Below are 26,861 nucleotides of genomic sequence, written 5' to 3' on the forward strand. Positions count from 1 at the left end.
GTGGGATATTTGGGCAAGCTCTGAAAAATCCTCAGGTATTTAGAAACTGAAGGACATAGTTTTTGATTTTCATCAGTAAGTGCTTCAAATCCTCTTAGATTTCAGCAAGCAAGGCTGTATCATCTGCATACTGCAGGTTGTTAATGAGTCTTCCACCATTCCTGATGCCATGTTCTTCATCACATAGTCCAGCTTCTTGGATTATTCACTCCGCATACAGACTGAATATGTACGATGTAAGGATACAGCCCTGACGTGCATCTTTCCTGATTTTAAACCATGCAGTATCCCCTTGCTTTGTTCGAATGACTGCCTCTTGGTCTAAGTACAGTTCCCTCATGAGCACATTTAAGTGTTCTGGAATTCCCATTCTTTGCAACGTTATTCATAATTTGTTATGATCCACACAGTTGAATGCCTTTGCATAGTCAATAAAATACAGGTAAGCATCTTTCTGGTATTATCTGCTCTTAGTCAAAATAACAAAGAAAAAATCCTCACAGCTGGACCAATAAGCGATATCATGATTTTTGTTGTTGTTAGGTGCCATTGAGTCCGTTGACACATGGCAACCCTATATACGACAGAATGAAAAAATGCCTATTCCTGTGCCATCCTCATATCATGATAAATGTAAAAAATATTGAAGTTGTCAAGTATTTCATTTACTTGGATCCATAATCAACACCCATGGAAACAAGAGTCAAGAAATCAAACAACATAATGCATTGGGCGAATCTGCTGCAAAAGACCTCTTTAAAGCGTTAAAAAGCAACTATGTCACTTTGAGGACTAAGGTGCACTTGACCCAAGCCATGGTGTTTTCAATGGCCTCATATGCATGTAAAAAGCTGGACAATGAATAAGGAAGACAGAAGAAGAATCGATGCCTTTGAATTATGGTGTTGGCAAAGGATACTGAATATACCATGGACTGCCAGAAGAACGAACAAGACTATCTTGGAAGAAGTACTGCCAGAATCCACCTTAAAAGCAAGGATGGTGAGACTTTGTCTCACATACTTTAGACAAGTTATCAGGAGGGACTGGTCCATGGAGAAGGACATCATGCTTGATAAAGTAGAGGATCAGTGAAAAAGGGGAAGATCCTCAATAAGATGGACTGACACAGTGGTTGCAACAATGGGCTCGTACACAGCAATGGTTATGAAGATGGCACAGGACCAGGCAGTGTTTCTTTCTGTTGTACATAAGGTCACTATAATTCGGAACCGACTGGATGGCACCTGACAACAACGTTTAGAAACTAAATATACTTCGTCAATAACTCATGGGTCAAATAAGAAATCAAAAGGGAAATTAAGAAGTATTCTGAGCTGAATGAAAATGAAAACACAATGTATCAAAATTTGTGGGATGCTGCTAAAGTAGTACTTAGAGGAGAAAAGAAGTCTCAAATCAACAACTTCCACCTTAAGAAACCAGGAAAAAAAGAGAGATCAAATTAAACCCAAAATAAGCAGAGGAAAGGAAATGCTAAAGATCAGAGCACAAATCAACAAAATAGAAAACCAGAAAAATACATACAATAAATAAAAGCAAAATCTGATTCTTTAAAAAGATAAATAAAGTTAATAAGCCTCTAGCCAGATTAATAAGGGTGGGGGGGGGAACAAATGGAAGAAGAGAATACACAAATTACCACTGTCAGAAATGAGAGCGGAGACACTACTACAGATTCTATAGATATTAAGAGAATAATAAGGGAACATTATAAACTTTATTCTAATAAATTCAACAACTTCAAGGAAATGAAGACTCCTTGAAAGACACGTGACCAAAGTTCACTCAAGAAGAAACAGATAACCTGACTAGTACTATACACCTATTCTGAACTTACCATCTCTTTACCTGACATTTTACATTTATGACAATAGTGAAAAATCTACTATCCAACTATTTTGTGCATTAATGATGGGCGTCTACCAGTAACGAACACCCAGGTGAGAGGCAAGAGTAACGCTGGCTGTGATGGTTAAGGTTATGTGTCAACTTCGCGGGCTGTGCTTCTCAGTGGTTTAGCAGTGACATGATACAATTTGACAGTCATTCTCCATTTTGTGATCTGATGTGGTCACCCTCCATTTTGGTGTCTGATGTAATCATCCTCCATTTTGAGATCTGATGTGAGCAGCCAATCAGTTGAAAAGGGAATTTCCATGGGGGTTTGGCTTGCATTCAATATAAAGAGATGTTCCAGCAAGGCTACTCTCACATAACACCGATTTTCCCATAACCATCTGGTCTTTGAACCTTAACCATGTAGATAAGTGCAGAGTGGGTGTCCTTAGTAAAGAAATTGGATTTGTAGTTAAGAACTACCCCCGCCCCTGCCAGACACACACAACTCCAGATGGCTTTACAACAGGATTCTACCAAATTAACGTAATTCTACCAAATTAAGACACTAAGGTTTAAGGAAGAAATTATACCAATTCTACATAAACACTTCTAGGAAATTGAAGAGGAGGGAATTCTTCCCAACTCATTCCATGAGGTTAACATTACCCTGGTAACAAATTCTGCTAAAGACATTACCATAAGCAAAGAAAACTGAAAACCAATATGTCTCATAAACATAGACGTAAAAACTCTAAACAAAATTTTAGCAAGTAAAATCCAACACATATAGGAAAAGGATAATACATCATGACTAAGAAGAGTTTGTCCCAGGAATGCAAGACTGGTTTAACATTAAAAAAAATCAACCAATGTCTGGTGAGTAGCATCTGAGGTCTTAAAAGCTTGCAAGCAGCCATCTAAGATACAACTTTGTTTCTATCTGTTTGGAGCAAAAGAGAAAGAAGGAAACTGAACACTCAGAGAAGAAATCAGTTTACAGAACTGTCTACATGAACCATGGCTTCCTCTACCCCGAGACCAGAAAAACTAGATGGTGCCTGGCTACCACTACTGTATGTTATTATTACTATTTAAAACAGCTTTTATAGGAGTTCTCAGCAGAGATTTGGTCTGATACTCAAGCATAACCATAAACAGAAATTCATACTAAGTTTTAACTGCTGATATGTATTTATATGTATTTTACTGACTAGTTCACAAGATTCCTAAGAATCAGGATTAGCTACCTTTTGTTTCCTGATTTGTGCCTCAACATCCAGGACACTACCTGACACACAGCTTAATACGTATTTGTGGATTTAACTTTCGTATTAGGAAAGAAAACGTGCTAGACGTAAGGCATGTTGTTGTTGTTTTTAGGAGCCACAGAGTTGGTTCTGACTCATCTCGACCCAATGTACAACAGAACGAAACACTGCCCAGTCCTGTGCCATCCTCATAATTACTGTTATGTTTGAGCCCACTGTTGCAGCCACTGTATCAATCCATCTCATTGAGGGTCTTCCTCTACTTCGCTGACTCTCTATCAAGCATGATGTCATTCTCCAGGGGCTGGTCCCTCCTGATAACACGTCCAAAGTATGTGAGACAAAGTCTCACCACCCTTGCTTCCAAGGAGCACTCTGGCTGTATTTCTTCCAAGACAGACTTGTTTGTTCTTCTGGCAGTTCATAGTATATTCAATATTCTTTGCCAAGGCCATAATTCAAAGGCATCAATTCTTCTTCAATCTTCCTTATTCGCTGTCCAGCTTTGGCATGCACATGAGGCCACTGAAAACATGGCTTGGGTCAGGCATACCTTAGTCCTCAAAGTGACATCTTTGCTTTTTAACACTTTAAAGGGTACAATCACTTTTGAATGATCTTTGGCAAAATTTTACTTGTGTGTGATAGTAATGATATTGTTTGATAATTTCTGCTTCTGTTGGATCACCTTTCTTTGGAATGAGTACAAATATTTATCTCTTCTAGTCGGTTGGTCAGGTAACTGTCTTCCATATTTCTTGGTAATTCTGAAGGATTCTATGAGCAAAATGTTGAAGCACTCAGGAAGCATCAAAAGCAGACGGAAGGAATACAGAGTCACTGTACCAAAAAGAATTGGTCAACGTTTAACCATTTCAGGAGGTAGCATATGATCAAGAACCAATGGTACTGAAGGAAGAAGTCCTAGCTGCACTGAAGACATTTAACAAAAAACAACGCTCCAGGAATTGACGGAATACCAACTGAGATGTTTCAACGAACAGATGCAGCACTGGAAGTACTCTTATTAAAACTATTTTGTTCTAGATTAAGCGATTTCATTATCCCTTGGATCTCACCAGTCCATTTCTAGGTCTGGCACTGTAACAGAATACAATGAGTTTACCCATCTAAAATGAACCTGTTGCCATCTAGGTGATCCCAACTCATAGTGACAGAGTAGCCCTGCCCCGTATGGATTTCCAAGGAGTGGCTGATGGATTTGAACTGCTGACCTTTTGGTTAGCAGCCGAGTTTTTAAACAGTGTGCCACCAGGAATTCATCTAAAATGAAACACTCTTAATCTTTAGAAGCTTCTGGATTTTAGTCAATTAGATTTTTCCAGGACATGAAAACAACGGTACAACAGAAGCTATAAGATACGAAATTAAGAATCAGAGAAACGTTTACTGAAAGTATAAATTATTTTCTCTATTGTTGCTGTTGGGTGCTGCTGAGTCAATTTCACCCTTTAACAACCCTATGTAAAAAAGCAGAACTGCCCTATAGGGTTTTCTTGGCTGTAATCTTTATAGAAGCAAATCGCCAGGTCTTTCTTCCACAGAGCAGCTGGGTGGGTTTGAGCCGCCAACCTTTCAGTAAGTAGTCGAGTGCTTAACTGTTGTACCACCAGGGCTCCTTATTTTTTTTTATTACCTGGTATTAACAGCAAAAGTTATCTTGTATTGGCAATCCCTAAAGAAAGAGGTAAAAGAACTGAAAGTGGTTTACCTCTGGAAAGTAGCAATTGTAGAGGTGAGGGGAACAGGTCAGCTGATTGCCACTTTTCACTATAAGCACTTAAGTATTATTTGAGTTAACTGCATATTCAAATAAAATTTAAATTTAAAAACATAATCATATGCAAATTGAGGCGTTGATTTACCAAAAAAAAAAAAATGGAAGGCTCAATCCTTAGAGCAACTGTTCTGAGTGGTTTATGTAATGCCACAGATTCGCAACATAGCCTCGAACCGGTCATTTATCCCCGTGGGGTGGGGGTTTCAGCCCCACATCAGTACACTGGAGAGTAAACTGGCATCAAGGCCCTTTCAATACTAATATTCTAGCACTGTAAAATTTCAGTGAACAGTAAGTAGCAGTGCACAATTAAAGAGAAAAATGCATTTGTTAGATAAAAGGCAAACTCACAAGCGTTTGCGTTGTAATGGATGGTTAATGAAATTACAGTGATTAGTACTGTAATTTAAGGATGACTCTTCAGAGAGCCAAAGTAAGATAATATGAGCATTAGGGAGGGAATCTATCTTAGCTGGTAAGACAGCTCTGACAACATAGCGCATGCATGGTCCAAGCATCGCTGGTGCATTTGGGGCCTGAGAGATAGGTCTGTGCTAAGTGTCACGTAACAGCTCTTGTAAGCCAGTCAAGTGTCACAACCTGTCCTATCCTGCAGACTGAGTAGTCAGAGACCAAAGGCCTGATCCCAACTGCTGGCACCAAAGGAGTGTCTGCTCATCCATACTGACAGTCAGATAAAGAAAGGGCTCTGGCACTTCCTATATAGTGCCTGACCAATTAAGAGCTCTATCAGATATAGCTTTCAGTTTAAAAAGATTATGCATTTCAGACTCACAGACCTAAAAGAGCCAGCATCCTGTTTACTCGTAAAGAGCAAGCCAAACAAATATCTGTCTCACAGGAAAAAAAAAAAAAAAGTCATACATAATTACAGAAGCGTCCGCAGGAAGGAAGGGGGAAACCGGTGTACAGCACAAGACTGTCAGTGTATGAAAAGATTTTTCTCCTCGTATGGTTCATCATTCTGTTAGGCATTAGATTTCCTCCTGTACTGTAAGCATCATGAAAAAAAAAAAAAAAAAACTTAATACTATTAATTGAACCTCTTAAGTGATCTGAGGATTTTTAAACATAACACAATATTGTTGTTGTTACTGTTAGGTGCCACCAAGTTGGTTCTGACTTGTAGTGACCCTAGGTACAAAAGAATGAAATGCGACCTGGTCCTGCACCATCCTCATGATCACTGTTATGCGTGACCCACTGCTGCAGCCACTGTGTCAATCTGTCTTGTTGAGGGTCTTCCTCTTTTTCCCTGACCCTCTATTTTATCAAGCATGATGTCCTTCTCCAGGGACTGATCCCTCCTGACAACACGTTCAAAATATCTGAGACAAAGTCTCACCGTTCTCACCTCTTTTGGCAGCCCATGGTATATGCAATATTCTTCACCAACACTACAGTTCAAAGGCATGGATTCTTCTTCGGTCTTCCTTATTCACTGTCCAGCTTTCAACATGCATATGAGGTGACTGAAAACACCATGGCTTGTGTCAGGAGTGCCTCAGTCCTTAAAGTGACATGTTTGCTTTTAACACTTTAAAGGGGTCTTTTGCAGCAGATTTGCTCAATGCGATGCATTGAGCATCATTTAATTTCTTGACTGCTGCTTCTGTGAGTGTTGGTTATGGATCCAAGTAAAATGAAATCCTTGACAACTTCAATCTTTTCTCCGTTTATCATGATGTGGCTTATTGGTCCAGTAATGAGGATTTCTGTTTCCTTTATGTTGAGGTGTAATCCATAAAATGTTGAAGTGTAATCCACACTGAAGGTTTACAGTCTTTGATCTTCATCAGTAAGTGCTTCAAGTGCTCTTCACTTTCAGAAAACAAGGTTTTCTCACCTGCACAATGCAGATTGTTAATGAGTCTTCCTCCAGTCCTGATGCCCCGTTCTTGTTCATACAGACCAGTTTCTTGGATTATTAGCTCAGCCAACAACAGATTGAGTAAGTATGATGAGAGGATACAACCCTGACACACACCTTTCCTGACTTTAAACCACACAGTATCCCCTTGTTCTGTTCAAACCAACGTCTCTTGATCTCCGTACGGGTTCCTCAAAAGCACAATAAGGTGTCCTGGAATTCCCATTCTTCACAATGTTATCCATAATTGTTTCTGAGCCACACAGTTGAATGACTTTGCACAGTCAATAAAACACAGGTAAACATCTTTCTGGTGTTCTCTGCTTTCATGTAGAACCAATCAGACATCAATGATGATATCCCTTATTCCACGTGCTCTACTGAATCTGGCTTGAATTTCTGGCAGTTCCTAGTTGTACTGTTGCAACCGCTTTTGAATCATCTTCAGTAAAATTTTACTTGCCTGTGATATTAATGATATTGTTCAATAATTTCCACATTAGGTTGGATCACCTTTCTTAGGAATGGGCCTAAATATAGATCTCTTCCAGCTGGTTGGCCAGGTAGCTGTCTTCCAAATTTCTTGGCATAGATGAGTGAGCACTTACAGGGCTGCACTGCTTCTTGAAACATCTCAGTTGGTATTCTGTCAATTCCTGGAGCCTTGTTTTTTGCCAAGGTCGTCAGTGCAGCTTGGACTTCTTCCTTCGGTACCATATGCTAACTCCTAAAATGACTGAAATGTCGGCTAATTCTGTTTGGTATAGTAACTCCGTGTATTCCTTCCATCTGCTTTTGACACTTCCTGTGTCACTGAGTATTTTGCCCATAGAATCCTTCACTATTGCAACTGGAGGCTTGGCTTTTTTCAGCTTGAGAAATGCTGAGCGTGTTCTTCCCTTTTGGTTTTCTAACTTCAGGTCTTTGCACATGTCATTATAATACTTCATCTTTTGGAGCTGCGCTTTGAAATCTTCTGTTCAGCTCCTTTACTTCATCATTTCCTGTGTTTGCTTTAACTATTCTATGTTCAAGAGCAACCTTCAGAGTCTCTCCTGACATCCATTTTGATCTTTTCTTTTTTTCCTGTCTTCTTAATGACCTCTTGCTTTCTTCACGAATGATGTCCTTGATGTCTTCTGACAACTCGTCCGGTCTTCAGTCATTAGTGCTCAATGTATCAAATCTGTTCTTGAGATGGTCTCTAAATTAAGGTGGGATATGTTCAAGGTCATACTTTGGCTCTTGTGGACTTGTTCTAATTTTCTTCAGCTTCAACTTGTACTTGCACATGAGCAATTGATGGTCTGTTCCTCATTCGGCCCCTGGCCTTGATCTGATGATGTTGTTTTCCCATCGTCTTGTTTCCACAGACACAGTCAATTTGATTCCTATGTATTCCACCTGGTGAGGTTCACGTGTATAATCGCCGTTTACGTTGGTGAAAAAAGGTATCTGCAATGAAGAAGTCGTTGGTCTTGCAAAATTCTATCATGCAATCTCCAGCATCATTTCTCTCATCAATGCCATATTTTCCAACTACTGATTCTTCTTCTCTGTTTCTAACTTTCACATTCCAATTGCATGTTTGATCAATTTCAGACTGCAGAAGTTGGGCAACATCTTCAATTTCCTCATCTCTGGTCTTAGCAGTTAGTGGGTAAATTTGAGTAATAGTCATATTTAACTGATCTTCCTTGTAGGCATATGGATATTATCCTATCACTGACAGGGCTGTACTTCAGAGCATAGATCTTGAAATGTTCTTTTTGATGATAAATGTGATGCCATTCCTCTTCAGCTCACTAATGCCTAGGATATCGATGTTTATCATTCCATTTCATTTTTGACAATTTCCTATTTTCCTAGACTCATACTTTGTACATTCCACATTCGTATTATTAATGGATGTTTACAGCTGTTTCTTTTCGTTTTAAGTCATGGCACATCAGCAAATGAGGGTCCTGAAAGCTTGACTCCATCCACATTATTAAGTTCAACTCTACTTTGAGGATGCAGCTCTTACCCAGTTGTACTGCATGCCTTCCAACCTGAGGGGCTCATCTTCAGGCACTATATCAGACAGTGTTCTGTTACTATTCATAAGGTTTTCACTAATTTTTTTTTTCAGAAGTAGACTGCCAGGTCCTTCTTCCTAGTCTGTCTTAGTCTGGAAGTTCAGCTGAAACCTGTCCACCATGGGTGACCCTGTTGGTATTTTAATACTAGTGGCATAGCTTCCAGCATCACAGCAACACATGAGCCCCGACAGTAGCACAAACTGACAGATGCATGGGGGTAACACAAGTATCTTAAAACCACAGAATCACAGAATCTAAGTTGGAAGGAATCAAGTGACATTAGTCAAATCACTGATTCCATACTTGAATTATCTCTGCTTAATCAGCATGATGGAGCCCTGGTGCTGCAGCAGATAAGAGCTAACGCTAAACCAAACAGTCAGCAGTTTGCATCCATTAGTCGCTCCTCGGAAACCCCATGGGGCAGTTCTGCTCTGTCCTATAGGTTTGTTACTAGTCGGAGTTGACTTGATGGCAATGGGTTTGGTTTCGTTCAGGTTAATCAACTTGATACATGGCAAAGTTCCACAATCCAAGGGGAGCTACTTTATAATAATCTGAAATCACTCAATTCAAGTAGCAGTCTAGGAAAATTTAAAGCTTATGGTACAAGAAGATATCTAGTAACAGAAAATAATAACAGTAATAAATCTATCAAAATAAAAGATAAAGTTCCTATTTCATCTCTTGATTTTAGATATTTGCATCTTTTTTTTTTTTTTTTTTGTCAGTCCAGTTGAAAGTTTGTTGACTTTGATTTTTTTCCAATGATCAACGTCTGGCTTCATTGATTCTATTGTCTATTCTCTATTTCATTTATGTCTGCTCTTATCTTTGTTATTTCTTTTCTTCTGGTAGCTTTGGGCGTACTTTGCTTTTTTCCCCGACTAATTCCTTGAGTTGTAAAGTTAGGTTATTATTGACTTGAGATCTTTCTTCCTGTTTTAATATAGGTGTTTACCACTATGAGTTTTTCTGTAAGCACTGAATTTGCTGCATCCCGTAAGTTTTAGTATGCTGTGCTTTTATTTCCATTCATCGCTAAGTCTTTTCTGATTACCTTTTTGATTTCTCCTTTGACCCATTAGTTATTTAATAATGTGTTGTTTAACTTTCACATAATTGTGAAATTTCCAATTTTCCTTGTTACTGATTTCTAGTTTCATTCCATTGTGGTCAGAAATACACTTTGTGTGATTTCCAGTGTTTCGAAATTTGTTGAGACTTGATTTGTGACTTAGCATTTGGCCTTTCCTGAAAAATAATCCATTTGCACTACAAAAGAATGCATATAGTGCTGATGTTGGGTGAAGTGTTCTACATATGCCTATTAGGACTAACTGGTTTATAATGTTGTTCAAATCCTCTATTTTTGTATTGATCTTCTGACTAGATGTTTTATCCATTATTGAAAATGGTGTGTTTAAGTCTTCGACCATTATTGTCAAACTGTTTATTTCTACTTCAAATTTTATCAGTGTTTGCTTCATGTATTTTGGGGCTTTGGTATTGGGTGCATACATACTTATAATTGTTACACCTTCTTTATGAGTTGACCCTTTTATCACCACATAGTGCCCTTCTTTATCTCTTGTAATACACTTGACTTAAAGTGTATTTTGTCTGACATTAATTATAGTCACTCTAGGTCTCTTTCGGTTAAACCTATTCGCTATCCGGAATACTTAGTACTTCTAATATATTTTTCCACCATTTCATTTTCAACCTATTTGTGTCTTTGCATCTAAAGTGTGTTTCTTTTAGACAGGATATAAATGGATCATTTTTTTAAATCCATTCTCCCAATCTCTGCCTTTGATGGAAGGTTTTAATCCATTTACGTTTAATTACTGTTAAGGACTTACTTCTGCCATTTTGGTGTTTGTTTTTTGTGTGTATTGTATCTCTTTTGTTCCTCATTTCCTTCCATATGGCTGTGTTTTGCTGAATTTTTGTAGAGAACCGTTTTGACATTGATTGCATTCTTCAGGTTGTGCAATCATTACCGTTATCCTTTTTCAAATTATTCCACCACCATTAATGTAAATGTTACCAGCAATCCCGCACGAGGGTTCTAAAATTGATTGTGGTAATGGCTGCACAACTCTGATTATACTAAAAACCACTGAATTGCAAGTTTTAAATGGGTGCATTGTATGTTATGTGACATGTATCTCAATAAAAAATGCAATAAATATAAATATATATGACTGCATAAATTCATTTATGCTTGAGTTTCCAGTCCTAGACCAAACTTGTGGCCACCAGCATTAATGTTCTTGTCATCCCACAAAGCTGACAGTATCAGATTTACACTTGCTTTCGGGGCTCGTGTATTTGAAGTCTTATAGGCCAGAGTTTTCTATCTGGCTTCTTTCAATTAGCATCATTTTTCAAGGATCATCCATGTTGTGGCATATATCAGAACTTCATTCCCTTTAATTGCTGAATACATATTCTCTAGTATAGACATCGAAACTCTGGCGGTATAGTTAAGAGTTTGGCTGCCAACCATAAGGTTGGTAGTTCAAATCCACCAGATGCTCCCTGGAAACCCTGTGGGGCAGTTCTACTCTTCCTATAGGGTTATGAATCACAATTGACTTCACAACAGTGGGTTTTTTTTGTTTGTTTGTTTTAGTATAGACAAACTTTTTGTTTATTCTGTCATCAGCTAATGGATATTGCCATTGTTTTCATGTTTTGGCTATGAAAATTTGTGTCAGCATGTTTTTTAATTCTGTAAGGAATATGCCTAGGAGTGGAATTGCTAGGTCTGATTGTAATTCTATGTTTAATCTTTTAAAGAATTACCAAACTGTTTTCAACAGCAACTCTTCCATTTTACACTGCAATAAGCAAAAAATGAGGGTTCCAATTTCTCCAAATCCTCACAAATAGTTGTTATTGTCCAATTATTTGTGTGAAGTGGTATCTCATTGTGGTCTTTATTTACATTTGCCTAGTGATTAATGATGTTGAGCATCTTTCTATGTGTTTATTAGCATTTGTGTATCATCTGTGGAGAAGTATGTACTTGAATCATTTCCCCATTTTTTAAACTGGGTTATTTGTGTTTTTACTGTTGAGTTGTAAGACTTCTTTAGGTACTATAAATACTAGACCTTTATTCAGATGCAGGATTTGCAGAATTTTCTCCCAGTCTGTAGGTTGTCTTTTTCACTGTCTTGACGTTTAATTCACAAAGGTTTTTTCTTTCTTTTCTTTTTTTAATTGTTCTTTAGGTGAAAGTTTACAGAGCAAATTAGTTTCTCATTAAACAGTTAATACACATATTGTTTTGAAACATCTGTTGCCAACCCTGCAGTGTGTTAACACTCCCCTTGTTGGCCTTGGTTTCCCCATTTCCATTTGTCCAGCTTTCCTGTCCCATCCTGCCTTCTCAACCTTGTCCCTTGGCTGGTGTGTCCCTTAGTCTCGTGTACATGGTTGAACTACGTGTGTTACTGTTTGTTTTATAGCCTGTCTAATCTTGCTGAAGGGTGAGCCTCAGGAGTGACTTCAGTACTGACTTAAAAGGGTGTCCAAGAGCCATATTCTAGGCGTTTCTCCAGTCTCTGTCAGACCAGTAAGTCTGGTCTTTTTTTGTGAGTTTAAATTTTGTTCTACATTTTTCTCCAGCTCTGTCTGAGACCCTCTAGTGTAAACCATGTCACAGCAGTCGGTGGTGGCAGCCAGGCACCATATAGCTGTGCTGGACTCAGTATGGTACAGGCTGTGGTAGCTGGGGTCCATTAGTCAAAAAGTTTGAATACTGGTGAATTCCAATTTATCTATTTTTTTCTTGTGTTGTTCATGCTTTTGGTGTTGTATCTAAAAAAAACTGTTGCCTAAGGTAAGGTCACACAGACTTTCACCTATTTTCTCCTAGGAGTTTTATATTTTAAGTTTTACATTTAAATTTTTGACATATTTTGAATTACTTTTTCTATATGATGTGAATTGGGGGATATCTGTTACGGATTGAACTGTGTCTCCCAAAAATATGTGTCATAAATCCTAACCCCCATACCTGTGGATATAATCCCATTTGGGACTAGGGTTTCTCTGTTATGTTAAGGAAGTCTTATCAGTGTAGGGTGTGTCCTAAGTCAACCATTTTTGAGATATAAAAAGAACAGGTCAGGCACAGAGAAAAGGAGGCACAGATGATGATACACAGCACACCACATGAAGATCACCAGGAAAAGTGAGGAACAGACACTGAGAATAGACAAAGTACCTACCTGGCCACACCAAGCCAAAGGAGAGAGAAAGCCTTTCCCTAGAGCCAGTGCTTTGAATCGGTACTTTTTATCTCCTAAACTGTAAGGAAATAGATTTCTGTTCATTAAAGTCATCCACTTGTTACAACCAAACACCTCATGTGATTTGGTTCCTTGATTTAGAGGTTCGGGGTCATGGTTACATGGGACATTCCAGTTAACTGGCCTTATAAGGTGTTTAGTACTTCTACCTCCTAGTTCCTTGCATAGTGCCTGGGGTCTTAAGAGCTTCCAAGCAGACATCCAAACCACAATAATTGGTCTCTATACATGTGGAGTGATAGGGGAACAGTTGGGAACAAGAGGAAAAAAATGGAATGTGTGGCTAATGGCCTCCATGAACAACTGCCTCCTTTGTCATGAGACCAGAAGAACTGGATGGTGCCCAGTTATCATTACCAAGCTTTTGGGTCAAAGGTTCTATAGAAGAATTCTGATCAAAAGGAAGAAAATGAAGAAGAGAACTTCAAATTACCATAGATTCCAGATTTCTGGGGCCATGGAGGCCGGATAAACCCCTGAAATTATTGCCTTAAGTGATGGTTAAAGTTATAGGTCAACTTGGCAAGGTTATGATTTTCAGTGGTTTGGCAGACATTATATAATCATCCTCCATTTTTTGATCTGATGTGAGCCAATCAGTTGAAAACGAATTTCCGTGCCAATCAGTTGAAAAGGAATTTCCTTGGGGCTGTAGCCTGCATCCAATACATACGGATGTTCTGGCAAGCTTGCTTTCTTTCGATCCTGTATCAGACTCGTCATATCTGATCTCAGGTTCTCGGGATGTGAGCCAGCAGCCTTCTACCTGACCTGCTAATTTTCAGCTCATCAGGGCCTGCAAACATGTGAGTCAGGACAAACATCCAGCCTGACAACTGATCCACGGATTTGGGACTTCCCAGTCTCCACAACTGCATGAGCCATATTTCTGTAATAAATTTTCTACATATATTTACATATATGCTTCACAGGTTTGAGCCCTGGTGGCACAGTAGTTAAGAGCTTGGCTGCTAACCAAAAAATGGGAAGTCTGAATCTACCAGTCACTCCATGGAAACCCTCTGGGGCAGTTCTACTCTGTCCTATAGGGTTGCTATGAGTCGGAACTGACTCGAAGGCAGTAGGTTTGGTTTTTGGCTCACAGGTTTTGCTCCTCTAGGAAACTCAGCCTAAGACATACAATACTAAGAGTGGTTCTAAAGGAACAAAATCATAAGGATGAGTTTTCTGAACTGGTTCTCATATCTGGCCAGTCCTAAAGGCTCTGATGACTCTGCCTCCAGTAGTATGGAAGGCACTGCTAACCCATGGCTAAGGTGGCAAAAAAATATGCAAATATACCACTAATGGATCAAATATTTGTGACAGAAAAGGCTCTGAGTAACTGCATATTTGATACTTTTCTACAATTTATGGAGAATGAGAAGCAGAAGGAAGTGGGTTGCTTAGTCCTTTTTTGCTAGACAAAGTGGTAAAAAGAAGGGATGAGCTCAGAGCTTCAGAGTCACAGCTCAAGCGCCACATACAAGACCTGAAAGTTGCCACTGATGCCCTGAAAGAAAGCCTTATTTCTTGTAGTAACAGAGCTGATACTGCTGAAACCAAACCTAGAGTCTTAGGGTAAGAGTGGCTGAATGATAAGAGCCAGCTGAATTTTCAACCTTGAATGGTATCTAAAGTTAAAGTGAGGGCATGATGGGGAACAAATGGGATTCTAAACTTGGGATAGGGACCTACGGGCAGATAATCAGGAAGCTGGGGACACTGAGTACCAAAATTCCACTGAATGACTCCTACCAACAGAACCAGCCCTCTTACTTCCGCCTGAACAGATTACTCCATCTTTGTCTGCTGGGCCACCCTCCCCAGTAAAACCATTATCCCTTCTACCTCCATCTGATAAGATTAACCCAGCTGTGCCTTAAGAGTCTTTGTCTGAGAAATCAACAGAGACTGCACCTGGGGCACTACCTGAGGCAGATCCCTTAGGAGACATTCATGAATGTTCCCAGGACCCACCTACACCATCCATTTTTGCTTCTAGATCTATAACGAGACTTAAGTCGTAGCAACCCCTAAGAGGTGAAGTACAAAGTGTGACCCATGAAGAGGTACGCAATACTCCAAAAGAACTGCTTGATTCTTCTAATATATACAAACAGAAACCTAAGGAACATGTGTGAGAATGGCTTTTAAGGGTGTGGGATAATGATACAAAGACATAAAGTTGGAGCAGTCTGAGTTTATTGATATGGGCCCACTAAGCACATATTCTTCATTCAGTGTTTTAGGATGAGAAGTTAGAAAAGGATCTAATTGGTTGGTTGGTTCACTGAAGCATGGATTAAACGCTGGCCTCACTAAGTAAGCTGAAATGCCAGAACTGCCTTGGTAAACTCAAGAAGAAGGTATCCAAAGGCTTAGGGAAATTGACATGTTAGATTAAATTTATCAGGTTGGGCCCCCAGACCCACCCATTGAGTGCCTAGAGGACATACCTGTCACTACAACGGTAAGGAACAAATTTGTGAAGGGAGCTCCAGCACCCTAGAAGACTGCTGTGATTGCTATTTTATATAAGTCAGATCTGACAGTGGGACTATCCTAACTGAATAAAGACGCCTCACTATAGTGGGGCTGACTGGATCCCAGAGTTGTAAGGGCCAAGTGGTGGCACTTACTTGCAGAAGACAAGGTGGGCATGGTTACTGTAATCGACAGCAGAGTTAAAGCAGTAATCAGAATAGCCTGACTTGTAGGGACTTATAGTGTTGGTTACTTAGTCATGGTGTCCCTAAGAGTGAAATAGATGGGAAATCTACTAATTACTTGATTTGCACAAGCGGAATTCTAGGTCAAGTGAATGAAAGAATAACTTAAATCACCAGAGCAGAGTCACAGCCCCCTCAATCAATTTCCAGACTTCAGCCTGTTCACAGACCCACAACCTCTTGAAAGAAGGATAGGTTGGGTACCTTGAGGAAGGAGCCCATACACTGCCAAAAATTTATGCTGTTAGTCCTTCTCCTAGCCTTCTCCAAAGGATCTATGGCCTTTTACGAGGGTGACTGTTCACTGGGGAAAAGGAAATAGTCACACTTTTCAGGGATTACTCGACACTGGCTCTGAACAGACAATAATTTCAGGAGTCCCAAAACATTACTGTGGCCCACCAGTCAGAATAGGGGTATATGGAGGTCAGGCTATTAATGGAGTCTTAGCTCAGGCCTGTCTCACAATAGGTCCACTGGGACCCCAAACCCATCCTGTAGTGACTTCCCCACTTCTAGAATGTATAACTGGAACAGACATACTCAGTAAGTGGTAGAACCCCCAACACTGGATACCTGACATGTGGAGTTTAAGGGCTACTACGGTAGGAAATGCCTAGTGAAAGCCATTAGAACTGCCCCTACCTAGGAAAAAAGTAAACCAAAAGCAATACCACATTCCTGAAGGAACTGAAGAGATTACTGCCACCATCAAGGACTTGGAGGATGCAGGGGTGGTGATTCCCAGTATATCCCCATTCAACTTGTTCACTTGGCCTGTGCAAAAAACAGACGGGTCTTGGAGAACGACAGTGGATTATCAAAAACTTAACCAGGTGGTGACTCCGACTGCAGCTACTGTTCAAGTTGTGGTTTCACTGACTGCTTGAGCAAATTTACACATCTCCTGTACCTAGTGTGCAGCTGCTGACTGGGCCAGTGCCTCTCTCTCGATGTGTTCTGAATGACCGCCAGAAGCAGTTTTTCTTTACCTGACAAGGCCAGTGATACACCTTGACTGTTCTACCTCAGCATTACATCAAATCTCCATCCTATGTCATAATTAGCCTGCGAGGATCTTGACTGCTTTTTCCTTCCACATTGTTCCATTACACTGATGACATTATGCTGAATGAATCTAGTAAGGAAGGAGCATCAATGACTCTACACTTATTGGCAAGACACTTCTGTGCTAGTGGGTGGGAAGTTCACCAGACAAAAATTCAGGTGCCTTCCATCTCAGTGAAATTTCTAGGGGTCCTGTGGTGTGGGGCACTTTGAGATAGTCTTTCTAAAGGGAAGGATAACTTGTTACTCCTGGCTTCTCCTACAAAGGAGGCACAGTGCCTTTTGGGGCTCTTTGTATTTTGGAGGGAACATATCCCTCATCTGGGTGTGCTACTCTGTCCAGCCTATTCATCAAGAGACTCAAAAAGCTGCTAGTTTTGAGTGGGGTCCAGAACAAGAGAAGGCTCTGCAACAGGTATAGCCTGCCGTGCAAGCTGCTCTGCTCCTTGGACCATATGATCCAGCTGATCCAGTGGTACTTGAAGTCTCTGTGGCAGACGGAGATGCTATCTGGAGTCTTTGGCACGTCCCTATCGGTGAATCATAGCACAGACCCTCAGGATTTTGGAGCAAAGCCCTGCCATCCTCTGCAGATAGCTACTCTCCTTTTGAGAAACAGCATTTGACTTGTTAATAGGCCTTGTAGAGTTTGGACTCTTAACCATGGGCCACCAAGTCACCATGTGACCTGAGCTACCCATCATGAACTAGGTGCTATCTGACCCACAGAGTCACAATTAGATGTGCACAGCCACACTCCATCATTAAATGGAAACGGTATATATGAGATCGGGATTGAGTAGGACCTGAAGGCTCAAGTAAGTTACATGAGGAAGTAGCCCAAATGCCCATGGTCTCCACTCCTGTCACATTACCTGCCCTCTCTCAGTGTGCACCTGAGTTCTCACTGGGGGTTCCTTATGATCAGTTGACTCTGGAAGAGAAAAGTCGTGCCTGGTTTACAGAAGGTTCTGCTTGATATGCAGGCACCACTTGAAATTGGACAGCAGCTGCACTGCAGCCCCTTTCTGGGATCTCCCTGCAAGGCGGTAATGAAGGAAAATCATTTTAATGGGCAGAACTTCAAACAGTGTGCCTCGTTGTTCAGTTTGCTTGGAAGGAGAAATGGCCAGATGTGCAACTGTATACTGATCCACGGGCCGTGGCCAATGTTATGGCTGGATAGTCAGAGACTTGGAAGGAACACGATTGGAAAATTGGTGACAAGGAGGTATGGAGAGGAGATATATGGCTAGACCTCTCTGAATGGTCCAAAGAAGATATTTGTCTCTCACGTGAATGCTCATCAAAGTGGGACCTCAGCAGAGGAGGATTTCAATAATTGAGTAGATAGGATGACGCGTTCTGTAGACACCAGTCATCCTCCTTTTCCAGCCCCTCCTGTCATTACCCAATGGGTTCATGAACAAAGTAGCCATGGTGGCAGGGATGGAGGCTGTGCATGGACTAAGCAACATGGACTTCAGTCACCAAGGCTGACTTGGCTATAGCCACTGCTAGTGCCCAGTCTGCCACAAGTAGAGACCAACACTGAGTCCCCAATATGGCAACATTCCTAAGAGTGATCAGCCAGCAACCTGGTGGCAGGTTGATTATATTGGACCACTTGCATCATAGAAATTGCAGTGTTTTTTTTTTACTGGAATAGACACTCTAGATAAGGATCTGCCTTCCCTGAATACAGTGCTTCTTCCAAAACTTCCATCCTTGGACTTACAGAATGCCTTATCCATCATCATGGTATACTACACAGCATTGCCTTGTATCAGGGACTCACTTCACAGCAAATGAAATGTAGCAACTGCCCCATGCTCATGGAATTCGCTGGTCTTACCACCTTGTTCCCCATCACACTGAAGCAGCTGGCTTGACAGACAAATGGAATGGCCTTCTAAACACAACTACAGCACCAGCTAGGTGGTAAATACCTTGCAGCGTTGGGGCAATACCTTCCAGAAGGCTGTATGCTCTAAACCATCATTCAACATATGGTTCCATTTCTCACACAGCCAGGATTCAAAGGTCAAGATATCTGGAGTGGGGAATGGGAGTGGCATCACTATTACCCCTAGTGACCCACTTGCTTCCTGTCCTCCTGACCCTATGCTTTGCGGGTCTACAGCTCTGATTCCATTGAACTGGAAGTTATGAATGTCACCTGGCCACTTTGGGCTCCTTATGCCTCCGGATCAACAGGCAAAGAAGGCAGTTAACCATATTCGCTAGTGTGACTGATCCTGATTACCATAGGGAAATCAGACTGACATCACATAATGGAGGTAAAGAAGAGTACGTCTGGAATACAGGAGATCCCTTAGGGCATCTTTTCATACTTCCATGCCCTGTGATTAAAATCAATGGAAAATCACAGCAACCCAATTCTGACATGACTACTAATGGCCCAGACCCTTCAGGAATAAAGGTTTGGGTCACCCCTACAGGCAAAGAACCACGACCAGCTGAGGTGCTTGCTGAGGGCAAAGGGGACACACAATGGGAACACAAAGGGAACACAGAAGAAGGTAGCTCTAAATACCAGCTATAACCACAAGACCCATTGCAAAAACAGGGACTGTAATTACACTGATTATCTCTCTCTTACTTTGTTATAAGTGTGTATTAGTGTGTGTGTGTATATATATGCATATGTACATGCACATACACATATATATGTATGCATACAAATATACACATTTATAGCAAATTCTTTGTTTTCCTCCCTCCCTTATTCCATTACTTATCATAAAGTATAAGATGTAAACTGGGCCAGTGTGTTTTTGGTTGTACACATGTTAGTTCTATCATGTTAGGTGCAAGACGATTTCATAACGGACTTTATTTAGAGATTATGTATGGCTTAAGGGGGGTGTATACAAGTTCCAAGTTGACAAGAGGTGGACTGTGATGCTTAAGGTTATGTGTCAACTTGGCTAGGCCATAATTCTCAGTGGTTTGGTGGATATTATGTAGTCATCCTCCATTTTGTGATCTGATATGAGCAGCCAGTTAGTTGAAAGGGAAGTTCACTTGTTGCTGTTGCCTGCATCCAATATATATGGATGTTCTGGCAAAGCACTCTCTCAATCCTGTATCATACTTGTCATTCTCTGACCTCTGGTTCTTGGAACATGAGTTGGCAGCCCGATGCCTGACATGCAGATTTTGCGATATGCCAGCTCCTGCAACCCTCTGAGCCAGCAGCACTCTGCCTGACCTGCCAATTGTGGATTCGTCAGTCCTGTGAGTAAGGAAAAGCCTCCAGACTGATGCCTGACTCGCAGGTTTGGAATTTGCCAGCCTCTACAACTGCGTGAGCCATTTCCCTGAAATAAATCTCTCTCTATATATTTACATATACACTTCACTTTTTTTGCTCCTCTAGAGAACACAGCCTAAGACACCCTGAAATAGTCTTTAAACCTTAAAGCAATTAAAATCCCCTGAAGTCTTCCTAAAACCAAACAATAGTTTAGCTTAACTAATAATGTCTGCCTTGAGCATCACGCTGTTTTTAAGATCTATCTATGTGGGATCAAACTGATAAAAAACACGAAAGATTACTGTATTTTACACATATAACACTCACGTTATATGTTTTTTGCCAACCATGCAAGCCTCTCTGCATTATTTTCCTAGGCCATGCTATATGCACTATATGTGTAGGCACGTTGTTTACGAAAAATATTGTCATGGGTTGAATTATGTCCCCCCAAAAATGTGTGTATTAACTTGGTTAGGCCGTGTGCGGCTGTCCTCCATTTTGTGATTTTCCTGTGTGTTATAAATCATAATCTCTGCCTGTGGTTAAAAGGATTAGGGTGGGATATAACACTAGTGCTCAGGTCACCTCCCTGATCCAATGTAAAGGGAGTTTCCCCGGGGTGTGGCCTGCACCACTTTTCATCTTTCAAGAGATAAAAGGAAAGGGAAGCTAGCAGAGAGTGGGGGCCTCAAACCATCAAGAAATCAGTGGCAGGAGCAGAACATGGACCTGGGGTCCCTGCACCTGAGAAGCTCCTCAACCATGGGAAGATTGAGGACAAAGACTTTCCTTCAGAGTTGACAAAGAGAGAAGGCCTTCCTCTGAGCTGCCACCCGAATTTGGACTTGTAACCTACTAGATTGTGAAAGAATAAATTTCTCTTTGTTAAAGCCATCCACTTGTGGTATTTCTGTTACAGCAGCACTAGATAACCAGGACAAATGTGGCAGATAGGAAACTAAGGGGGCAGTAAATTTATGTTTATGTAGAAGGAACAACTCAGAAAAGGAGGGTGAGAATGGTTGCACAACTCAAAGACTATAATCAATGTCACTGAATTACACATGTAGAAACTGCTGAAATCTGTTATGTTTTGCTGTGTATATGCTGAGCAACAAAAAGTAAAATAAATCATTTAAAAAATTTGAAGAAATTACTGTAATTGTACCTTTGATATTATATGACTATGAGTAATTAATTTTAATATACAATTAGCTATGATTTCCTGGTAATCGTTGTGCCTATGTGGAAATTCTGATCAAGTGAGAAAAACCTAACCTATCAATTATTTTCAAAGACAATGATATTTTTTAATTACTATGAAGTTGGGAAAAAAAAAGAAAGCCACCTACTTGTGGTATTTTTGTTATAGCAGTCCTAGATAACCAAAACAGGGTCCATCCTCATTCTTTTGCAGGTGGATATCCAAGTATTTCAGCAGCATTTTTTGAAAACTATTCTTTCCCATTGAATTGTCTTGGCACTCTCTCATAAATCACTTGACCATAAACGTGAGTGTTTCTTCTGGACTCTTAGTTCTATTCCATTGATCTGTATGTCCATCCTTACCCTTCATTACACTGTCTTGATTACTGCAGCTCTGTACAGTCATGCATCACTTAAGGTCCACAGAACGTTCTGTGAAATAGGACGTTATGCGATTTGGACATTGTGCGAACACTATATACTTAACAAAGCTATACAGAATTCTGCAGTATATAAGTGCTGTACCATTACACACCTGGCAGAGCAACTGCTTTGTATACAAGAGATATGAGAGATGTGTGTTGTGTGCAGGCAACTGTTGCATTTGCGACATCCAGTTACATCCCGCTCTCCGCCTGAAATTTCCGAACTCTATTATAATCTTATGGGACCACGACATATCTGTGGTTGGATGTTCCCCAAACGGAAGTCACGTGGTGCATGGCTGTAGTAAGTTGTGAAATCAGGAAGTGTTGAGTCTCAAACTTTGTTCTTTTTCAGGACTGTTTTACTAGTCATTATTCCTTGCATTTTCATATGAATTTTAGAGTCAGCTTGTCGATTTCTGTAGAAAATGCACCTGGGATTTTGATCAGAATTTTAATCAACTTATTTGTTATTGACCTATTGTAAAAATGGCACAGGGGCAGTGTCTGACCTCCTGTAACTTCACAAGGGGGAAGGAGAATTAAGATCAACAGGCCAAGGCTGAGTCCCATGAGGTAGAGGTTAGACATACCTATCACCTCACTCCGCCATCTTTACCAATTTTGACGCCAACCATCCCTCCCACAGCACTCTCTACTTCTCTGCTGGGTTTGATAATTCATCGTAATGGCCACAAACAACTCACAGACAATACTCAACGACTATGGGGTTTATTAGGAAAGTAACAAGTTACAATTCGGGTTGAGGAGCGCTCAGGGTACAATTCTTCCATTAGGACAGCCTCCTGTCAGCCATGCCTGCAGGCATGCCTCTCTCTGGTCTGCTCAGGCAAGCAAAGCTCTTCTAGCTCTGCTGATTAAGTGCCAAGAGGAACCTCACTCTGCCAGTAAGCCTCGGTGCAAAGGTGCTTCAGCTCTAGCTCCACCAAGTGCCCAGAGGCACCTACTCCTCCAGCAAGCCTCCTGCCCAAAGGCATTCAGCTTTCCTGCTCTGTGGACTGGGAAGCCCACTGTGCCGTCTCCTGCTGCCATTTTTCTGCCACCACTTCTCACTGTCTCTAGTGTTACAGCTCTTTCTCTTGGTCTCCTGGTTCCAGGAGCTCCTCACTGCAGAAATCCCAGGTCCAAAAGACATGCTCCACTCCTGGTGGAGGTGGGATTCTCCTCTGCTCTGGAATTGGCTCTCTTTTAAGCTCAGCAGGATGGCAAAAACTGACCAATCCCCTTGGTGGGCCACAATTACCTTATTTGCACAGTCCTGCTCAATCACTTGGGTGAGAGCTACAAGACCACGACAAGAAAGGCCACACAAAAGGAATCCGTTGCACTGCAGCTATTAAAATTTTCGATTTCTTATTGAGTCATGTTTGGCAGCATCTTAGCTGTGTAGTATATTAGCTGCTATAACAGAAATACTGCAAGTGGATGGCTTTAACAAAGAGAAATCTATTCTCTCACAATCTAGGAGGCTACAAGTCCAAATTCAAGGTGCCAGCTCCAGAGAAGGCTCTCTTTGTCGGCTCTAGGGGAAGGTCCTTGTTATTAATCTTCCCCTGGTCTAGGAGCTTCTCAACCTAGAGACCCCAGGTCCAAAAGACATGCTCCCCTCTTGGTTCTTTATTCTTGGTGGCATGAAGTTCCTTTGTCTTCTGCTGGCTTCTCTCTTTATTGACTCAAGATGCAACCTAATCTTGTAGATTGAGTCCTGCCTCCTTAATATAACTGCTCTAATCCTGCCTCATTAGTATCATAAAGGTAAGATTTACAAGACACCAGAAAATCACATCAGATGACAAAATGGTAGACAATCACACAATACTGGGAATCATGGCCTAGCCAAGCTGATGCAGTTTTGGGGTACACAATTCAATCCATAACAGGTAGTTTGCGTGTTTTTTAGGAATTCATTCATTTCATCTAGGTTATCCAATTTGTTGGCATACATTTTTTATAAACCAAAAACAAACAAACCCATTGCCATTGAGTTGATTCCGAGTCACAGAGACCCTATAGGACAGAGAATTGCTCTACAGGGTTTCCAAGGAGTGGCTGGTGAATTCGAACTGCCAATCTTTTGGTTAGTATCCGAGCTCTTAACTACTGCTCCACCAGGGCTCCAGTTGTTTATGGTGTTCCCTTATAACCCCTTTCATTTCTATAAGAGTGGTAGTAACATCCACTCTTTCACTCCTAATTTTATAAATTCAGGTGTTCTCTCTTTTGTTTCTTCAGTCTAGTTAAAGGTCTGTCCGTTATTTTGCTCTTTTCAAAGAAATCAACTTTGGGTTTCACTGATCTTCTCTATTTCATTTATTTCTATTCTAATCTTTATGATTTTCTTTCCTCTGCTTCCTTTATGTTTAGTTTGCTCTTCTTTTTCTAGTTTCTTAAAGTGGAAGACTAGATTATTTAGAGATCTTTCCTTTCTTTAGAGGTAGGTGTTTACAGCTGTAACTTTCTTCCTGGTCACTGCTTTTGCAGCATCTTGTAATTTTTGGCATGTATGTTTTCGTTTTCATTCTCCTCAAAGTATTTTGTAATTTTCCTTGTGATTTCTTCCCTGCCCATTGGTTGTTTAGAAGAGTATGGTTTAATTTCCACATATTTCTGAATTTTTCAAATTTCTTTCTATTATTAATTTCTAATTTCATTCTAATGTGGTCAGAAAAGACACTTTGTTATGATTTTTTTAAAAAATCTTTTAAAATTTATTAGTATTTGTTTTATGGCCTAACATATGGTCCACCCTGGAGAATGTTCCATGTGCACAAGAACAATGTGTATTCTGCTGTTACTGGGTTGAATGTCAGGCCTAGTTGTTACATAGTGTTGTCCAAGTCTTCTACTTCCTGGCTGATTTTCTGTCTAGTTCTATTTCAAACATTTAATTTTAAACTATTATGCCATATAGTCAGTTTTGGAATTCAGGGTACCTTCTTTAAAGGTTCTATGTCTGGGATGCTAGTATTGCTAAAATATTATGTTAGACCTCCAGGTTAGAAATGGCTCAGTTTTAAAGTGTTACCATTTTAGAGATAAAGAAGAAACCATATTCTGGGAAAACAACACACACACACACACACAAAAAAACCCTCGGCTATAGACTCTGAAGATACTTGGGCCCCTTTATTTCAAATATCTCTAAGAACAAAAATTGCACTCATCTCCTTTCTATCTAATGCTGAAGACGTGCAGATCTTTAATAAATCCTTGCTGCTGCCTGCGGTTTTCTGAGAATTGAAAGTCCACTGCAATACACTTGGCTGTTTAATCCTAAATGAGCTGAGGATCCCTGCTTGAAATTATGTATAAACTTGTTCGAAAAGGGTCTCTTTACAGTCTATCTTAATTTGTCCCTTCGCTACTTCGTCACCTATTTTACACAAAAATTCTCTGCAAATGTTGTAGCTAGTTACTTTGTTCCGTTTTCGTGAGATGGCGGCTGATGTGATGAGACCGAGCATATAGAACCCTGGAGAAACAGCGTGGCAGGGGCATCTGACCTCCTTGTCTAACTTCACGAGGGGAAGGAGAGAGAATCATTATCAGCATGAACAGCCCAAAGCTGATTCCTGTGACACATACGAAACAGAGGTCAGACATACCTCCTCTCTCCAACTTCTTTACTGATTCTGACGCCAGCTGTCTCTCCCACAGCACTCTACTTCTCTGGGTTCTGTAATTCATTGCAATGGCCACACAGAACTCACAAACAATACTCACAATTATGGGGTTTATTAGAGAAGTAACACGTCTTTGATCAGGACAGCCTGTTCTCAGCCATGCCTGCCGGCAGGCCTCTTTCAAACTCTTGACCTCTCTGCCCCTCAGCCCAGCCTGTGCCCTGCTCAGGCAAGTGTTACAAAGCTCTTTAGCTCTGCCAGTAAGTGCCAAAAAGTGTACTCAGCTCTCTACATCTGTGGGTCTGCAAGCCTAGCTCCACTGACAAGTGCCTGGAGGCACTCCACTCCGCCAGCAAGCCTCCTGCCCAATGACACTCAGCTCTCTTGGTCTACTGGCTGGGGAGCCCACCTTGCCATCTCCTGTTGGTCTCCTGCTTTGGCTGCCTCTGCTGCCGCCGTTTCTCTGCCACTGCTTCTTGCCATCTCTCACCTTCTCCAGTGTTACAGCTCTGTCTCTGTCTTCTGTGCCTAGGAGGTTCGCAGTGTAGGGATCCTGGCTCCCAAAGGCACACTCTAGTCCTAGCTCTTCTTTCTTGGTTGTAGTGGGGTCCCTCTTTTCTAGCAGAATAGCAAAACTGACCAATCCCCTCATTAGGGTTTTATATACCTTATTTGCATGGTCCCACCCCCACAAGGATGCTAAGTGCCTTATTTGTATTATTAGCAAGCTGTCCAATCCCCTCAGTGGACCAATAGTACCTTATCTACATAGTTCCCCCAGTCATTTGGTAGGAGTTACAACTACTTCTGTGTCCTTGTCACCAGCCACTCCTATGACACTCTTTCTTTGACTGTAGCCCCAGAGCTAGGTGAGAGCTTACAAATTAAAAGGACACCATCCTTCAGGCTGCTAAATAGACAGGTGCCAGCCACAAGTTTATGGAATCCAAACAGTCCCCCAACTTCCTGACCTTCTGGCCACAAATTTGGGGCTGCTTTCCCACTACCCTTCAGGATGCCAGCAGCAACCTCAGGAGTTCACATGATACCCTTACTTTTTGATCTGCTGCCTCCTACTGCCCCTTTGGGTTCAGTAATTTGCTGGAATGACTTACAGAATTCATGGAGAGTATATATATACATTTTTTATACTATATTTGCAACTACAGATTTATTATAGCCAAAAAAGGATACATACAAACAAAGAGACTCATAGGACAAGGTCTGGAAGGGTTCACAGCGCAGAGCTTCCATGACCCAAGAGACACGCT

At 40.9% G+C, this 26,861-nt stretch overlaps 1 protein-coding gene across 7 annotated transcripts in view; it reads right to left on the reverse strand.

The window, feature by feature from the left end:
• SPECC1L (sperm antigen with calponin homology and coiled-coil domains 1 like) overlaps positions 1 to 26,861 on the reverse strand; it is a 181,047-nt gene that overhangs the window by 21,493 nt on the left and 132,693 nt on the right. Inside the window, exon 15 of one of the 7 annotated variants that reach the window (XM_064272410.1) lies at positions 7,860 to 16,741. The exons of 5 other annotated variants lie outside the window; for them this stretch is intronic. In XM_064272410.1, the coding sequence (XP_064128480.1) occupies positions 16,581 to 16,741 (161 nt within the window). In that variant the 3' untranslated portion in view covers positions 7,860 to 16,580. Of the gene's footprint in view, positions 1 to 7,859; positions 16,742 to 26,861 lie in introns of those variants that run through there. One more of the 7 variants, XM_064272412.1, reaches the window with a different exon arrangement.

This window comes from Loxodonta africana, chromosome 19, assembly GCF_030014295.1.
Source record: "Loxodonta africana isolate mLoxAfr1 chromosome 19, mLoxAfr1.hap2, whole genome shotgun sequence".
NCBI lineage: Eukaryota > Metazoa > Chordata > Mammalia > Proboscidea > Elephantidae > Loxodonta > Loxodonta africana.